At 56.7% G+C, this 5,464-nt stretch overlaps 1 protein-coding gene across 3 annotated transcripts in view; it reads right to left on the reverse strand.

Annotated features, from left to right (window-relative positions):
- HR (HR, lysine demethylase and nuclear receptor corepressor) overlaps positions 1–5,464 on the reverse strand; it is a 15,792-nt gene that overhangs the window by 3,738 nt on the left and 6,590 nt on the right. For 2 of the 3 annotated variants that reach the window (XM_008063540.1, XM_008063541.2), the window contains exons 6-15: positions 4,742–4,831; positions 4,443–4,558; positions 3,329–3,407; positions 2,780–2,943; positions 2,425–2,661; positions 2,052–2,217; positions 1,768–1,837; positions 1,460–1,590; positions 1,200–1,319; positions 990–1,105 (exon numbers count right to left, since the gene is read on the reverse strand). In XM_008063540.1, the coding sequence (XP_008061731.1) occupies positions 990–1,105; positions 1,200–1,319; positions 1,460–1,590; positions 1,768–1,837; positions 2,052–2,217; positions 2,425–2,661; positions 2,780–2,943; positions 3,329–3,407; positions 4,443–4,558; positions 4,742–4,831 (1,289 nt within the window). The remainder of the gene's footprint in view (positions 1–989; positions 1,106–1,199; positions 1,320–1,459; positions 1,591–1,767; positions 1,838–2,051; positions 2,218–2,424; positions 2,662–2,779; positions 2,944–3,328; positions 3,408–4,442; positions 4,559–4,741; positions 4,832–5,464) is intronic. The other variant, XM_021715262.1, reaches the window with a different exon arrangement.

The following is a 5,464-nucleotide window of genomic DNA, read 5'->3' on the forward strand; positions in this document are numbered from 1 at the left end:
TCAGCCTGTAATCCCGCGCCTTTGGGAGGCTGAGGTGAGTGGATTGCCTGAGCCCCACGGGTTCGAGACCCGCCTGGGCAGGCGAGACCTCATCTCTACAATAAATCAAAAAAATTAGCCGGGCGTGGTAGCATGAGCCTGTAGTTCCAGTTACTTGGAAGGCTGAGGCGGAAGGATCGCCGGATCCCAGCAGGTCGAGGCTGCGGTGGCTGGGAGCAGCCACTGCACTCCAGTCTGGGCGACAGTGAGACTCCAACTCAAAAAAAAAAAAAAAAAAAGGAAAGAAAGGCTGGCTCACACTTGTAATCCCACTACTTTAGGAAACCAAGGTGGGAGGATCATTTGAGGCCGGGCATTCAAGACCAGCCTGGGCAACACAGAGAGACCTCATCTCTAGAAAAAAATTAAAAATTAGCCATGGGCAGTGGTGTATGCCTGTAGTCTCAGCCACTCAGGAGGGCAAGGTAGGAGAATTGTTTGAGCCCAGGAGGTTGAGGCTGCCGTGATCTATCATCACACCACTCATGAAGGACAGAGGAGGAGGCACCCAGGGACACCTGCAGAGGGGAGTGCCAGTCTAGTGCTCCAACTGGCCACTAGCTCAATCCACCCCTTCAGCAAGGACCTCAGTCATTGTCTCTGAGCCTGGGTGACAGAGTGAGACCCTGCCTCTGAAAAAGAATTTTTTTTAAAAGAGGACAGTAGCAAAATCTCAGGGGGTAATTGAGACAGTTAACTGACATCACACATCCTTAGCACCACACCCTGCCTGCGGGAGCTGGTGCTCCATTTCATTGTCAGGTCCAGACTCTCCTGCTCGTTCTCTGAGCCCCCAAAGAACTCTGAGTCCCACCTGGCTTCTCTGCCCTGTGTGTGAGTCCACTCGTCCAGCTCACCTGAGGGCGTGGGGCTGGGAGCACACACTCAAGTGGGCACTTGGACGGGGAAGGGGGAAGGGGCAGGCTCCCGGCTCCCAGCTCCCTCCTCACCATCTGGAGAAAGCGGCGGATGCGCTGGGCGTCCTGTGCCCGGAACACGTGCCACACAGTGCTGACCTGGCTGCCCGGAGACCAGAGCCCCTCCCCATCCAGGCCTGAAAGGAAGTCTAAGGGAGAAAGTGTGCTCAGGCGAGTCCAGGGTGGGCTCAGACACTTATGCCAGCAGCTTGTCCTCCCTCCTGTCTCCGGCCGAGGACGCACCTTTCTGAGCCCGGTTCCAGGCAGGCAGGGGTGCCTCGGCATGTACCAGGACACTGACCAGGTCAGTCACCTCCACAGAGAGGTTCTTGGTCCCCTGGTGTCCACGTTGTGGGCTCACACCTGCACAGAGGTGGAGAAAGGATAGTTGATAAGGGAATAAGAGATGTGCTCAGGCCCCAGGACCTTGGCACTGACTCACATGTGCCCTGAGATGACAGGCACGGGAATAGGAAGTGGGCAGGGGTGGCAGGGTCACTCACCATAGGCTGCCCAGAGCTGGGGTTCCAGTGGATGTAGGGTAGGGCCCGGTGGGAGGTAGGAAGCCAGGTTGAGTTTCCCGTGCTGGCCGCAGTATTCTGGGAGTGGCAGGCTGGCAGCCAGGTTCGCCACCCTGTGGGAGGAAGGGGTCAGGCCCAAAGGGCCCAACCCGGGCACCAGAGACCCCATCAAAGCCCCCCCACTGTTGGAGTAACTCCCAGAGGACAAGCATAGGAGCACTGGGGGCCATGGGCTGGGGTGAAGGGTGAAGGGGAGGACAGTGGCCGGAGAGGTAGGGTACCATACACACCTGCTAATGTCCTCGTCCCCCAGAGCCCGGTACAGCAGGAGGACCGAGCCCTCATCTGACTTTGGGCGGACTAGGGAAACAGACAGATGGCCACTGGCTCAGGAAGGAGCCTCCTTGGCCCAGAGGCCCCTGCCCCAGTGGCAGCAATACATGAGTCCAGTTTCTACCCTGAGCCTGGCTTCCAGAAACCGTCCCTTGCCCCACAGATCACCCTGGGATTCCTCTGCCACCCAGTCCCTAGGGCTCAGGCTCCTACCTTCCCACCCTATGTCAAGGATACTTACTCTCAGGCCGGGAGAATCCCTCCCAGAATGTCGTGCTGCCCAGGCTTGTGGGCTGAGGAGGCCCGAGGGGAGTCAGTGCCTGCACCTGTCCTCCAAGCTCCCCAAGAGCTTCCATCCCCCACAGGCTGCCTTGCAAGGTCCTCTGAATCCCTGACACCAGCACGGGCTGTAGTGGAAACGGAAGGAGGCCTTGAGGAGAGTGGATGGGGTGCCTGCCGTGGCAGGGCTGGAGTGTGTTGCAAGCGTACCAGCACAGTTGGGGGCGGGGAGCAGTCCTGCTGCTACCTCTGAGCAATTAGGTCTGCCTGGGCCCGGGGACCAAGGCCCTGAGTTGAGTCTGCCGGGCTGGGAGGGGAGAGGCAGAGAGCCTCACCTGGCCCTGTCTCCAGTGCTCCTGGAAGAGATGGAAGCCATGCCGAGGCCTGGGTTCCTGCAGCCACAGCAAAGCCCCAGGAGTTGGCAGCCGGGGCCTCATCGGTGACAGTGGCAGGCCCAGGCCCTTTCGGAGGCCGGGGCCCGCACGCAGCCCCGGCCCCAGGGCTTTCTCCTGGATCTTCCGTTCCACTACCTGTGCAATGATGCTGTCCAGGATGTTGGTGATGCGGTCGTCCTGTGGGGAGGGAGGCACGGAGGGGCAGGGGGGCTCAGGACCCTCCGGACCCTGCAGGGAGGGCTGGCCCAGCCTCTGGTCCCCAGGCTCCCAGCCCTCCCTCCGTGACCTTGCTCACACTAGGCAGGGCCGGGGTGACAGGGGCAAAGGCCATGTGTATCCGCTCATGGCCCAAGCAGAGTTTGACCGCAGTGGAGGCCAGCAGTTCGCAGAGAGAGGGACAAGGCAGGGGCCCTCGGCTGGCACGGTCTTCTGCTGGGGTCTCAGTAGAGTCCGGGGTCTCTGTCGGTGAGGAAAAGAGTGAGGGGTTTCACATTGTGCCCGCTTTCTCGCGAGGCTCTCTTGCCCACAATGCTGTTCCCTCAGCTCCTGGCCAACCCGCTTGCGCTCTCCCCAGAAGCATCCCCGCCTCAACTCTGCTCAAAATCCCTCACCTCCCACCAGCTTTCCTGAAGGCAGCTCCAGAATCTCTAAAAGGAGGGGCTCAGAGGGGTGTCTGGCTGGGGAGGGGTTAGAAGACTTGTCTTGGGAAGAGTGATGGAGATTGTGGGGGGGGGCAGGAGCTGCTTAAGCAATTCCAGTCTTCCCTGGAGATTTCTGCAGCCTGTCCCCTCCTCTGGCCCAGTCGCCTGCCCGCACAGTCCCAGGGGCGAGAGGAACCACTCACCCTCTTTGATGTCCTTGGTTCTGCTGGTGTCCCCATTACAGGAAGGTTGTGGAGTTGGAGTTTTCTCTATTGGTTCTTTCTGTGAAACCCATCCACCACCCCCCAATCCAACCAGAGATTTTTTTAAATGGCAGACACAACTCAGCTCAATGCAACTCAACCCACGAGCATGAACAATGGACCCCGGTAAGTCTTACAATTGTGTTTACAGGAGCAAAATGTTGTAAGATATAACACTAGGTGGAAAAAAGTTGCTCATGGACTTCTACATATGGTAGGGTCTAAAGTATACCAGCATAGGCAGGGCTAGGTGGCTCAACCTGTAATCCCAGCACTTTGGGAGGCCGAGGCAAGTGGATTCCCTGAACCTATGGGTTCGAGACCAGCCTGGGCAACTTGGGTGAGACCTTGTCTCTACAAGAAATCAAAAATTTAGCCGGGCGTGGTAGCGTGCACCTGTAATTCCGGCTACTTGGAAGGCTGAGGCGGAAGGATTGCTGGAGCCCAGCAGATCGACACAAAAAACAAAATAAATAAATAAAGTATACCAGCATAGATGTGAATAAGTATGACTGGAAGAAATATGCCCACATTCATGTTGGTGTTAGAGACCATGTCTTTTTTTCTTTATGCTTGTCTGTGCTTTCCAAATGTTCTGCAGTGGGTGTGTAGACCTGTGTCTGGCTCACAAAATACATTCAGTGAACTATGTCTTGAATGAATGCCTTATATAATAAAAACATGAACTTCATGAAAACTTTGCATATTTCATACTGAGTACCCACTGTGTGTTAGGTGCCAGGGATGCCGAGGAGGTGGCCAGCACTCCCCAGCTTGGGAACACAGCCACACAGACAAGCACCTCTAGTGTGGTGTGGCAAGCGCTGGGCTAAACTATGCACAGAGGGGGACAGGACTCCAGGCAGGCAGGCAGTGAGGACTTCCCGTGCAGGGGAGGGTGGCTCCTAATACCCAGGGGAAGGCAGGAAGTAGCCTGACTCCACCGGCTTTCATCTCCCTCTTCATCCCCAGCAAAAGAAGAGGGTCAACCTTCCTGCAAAGGTCAGTTATTTGCAAGAACACTGCCCTGCCTGTGCCACACCCTGGTTCTTACCTGCTGGCCCTCATCTCCGGAGGCCCACACCCGGGCATCAGCTTGGCAGGGGCAGTGCCCTCGGATGTCAAACTTCACCCAGACCTGGTGCATTGCCATGCTCAGCTCCGACAAAGCTGGGGGTGTTGAGAGGAGCAAAGGGGGAGGTTAGTGGTGAGTGCAGGCCAGCAGGCAGCCCCTGGGCAGCTTGGTCCCACCAAGCAGAAGGGCATGACATGGGGGGTGCAGACAACCAGACAGGGAACTGGTCTCCCTCAGGACCCACCCTCTGTACGCCCCGCCCCTCCAACATGGCTCACCCTGGCTAGAAACAAACTGGGTCAGCATCAGGGAGCAGGCAGTGTGCCCAGCCTCCTGGGCACATTCCTCCATGGACTGCTCCTGAGAGCCTGTGGGGCAGGAAGGGAGAAGCTGAGACCCAGAAATCAAGGTAACCATAGGTTAAGGTCGGGGAAGAAGGGCAAGGACATGGATTCTAAATCGGGGCTCCACAATCCCTAAAACGTGTGCTTTCTGGGAAACTTAGGTCACACAGAGACATGGGATTCTTTGCTTGCAGGATGCAGAGGCTTTAATATGCTGAGATGCTTTGCGAGACCCCAGGTTGGTCATGTGGAAGAGAATGTTCTAAAACGTATCTGACACTGGAACACTTTTTGGCCACGTCTACTGGAACACTGGGAAATTTCAAGACCTCGAGTGGCCAAGTAAAGCCAAGGGAGAGAAAGCTGAGAACTGTGAAAAGAACACGACGAAATCAGAAGGCCTGAGTCTAAGTCCTGGCTGTAACACTTACTAACGATGTGACCTTGGACAAGTCACTAAACCTCTCTGGGTCTTTTGGGGAAAATGAGAGCAATAAGACCCACCTCACAGTGCTACAATGGGTTTAAAAAGGTACAAGTTAGCTGGGCTCGGTGACTTGGCCTGTAATCCCGCGCCTTTGGGAGGCTGAGGTGAGTGGATTGCCTGAGCCCGCGAGTTCAAGACCTGCCTGGGCAACTTGGCGAGACCTCATCTCT

Source organism: Carlito syrichta, unplaced genomic scaffold, assembly GCF_000164805.1.
Source record: "Carlito syrichta isolate Samal-C Ts95f unplaced genomic scaffold, Tarsius_syrichta-2.0.1 Scaffold306946, whole genome shotgun sequence".
NCBI lineage: Eukaryota > Metazoa > Chordata > Mammalia > Primates > Tarsiidae > Carlito > Carlito syrichta.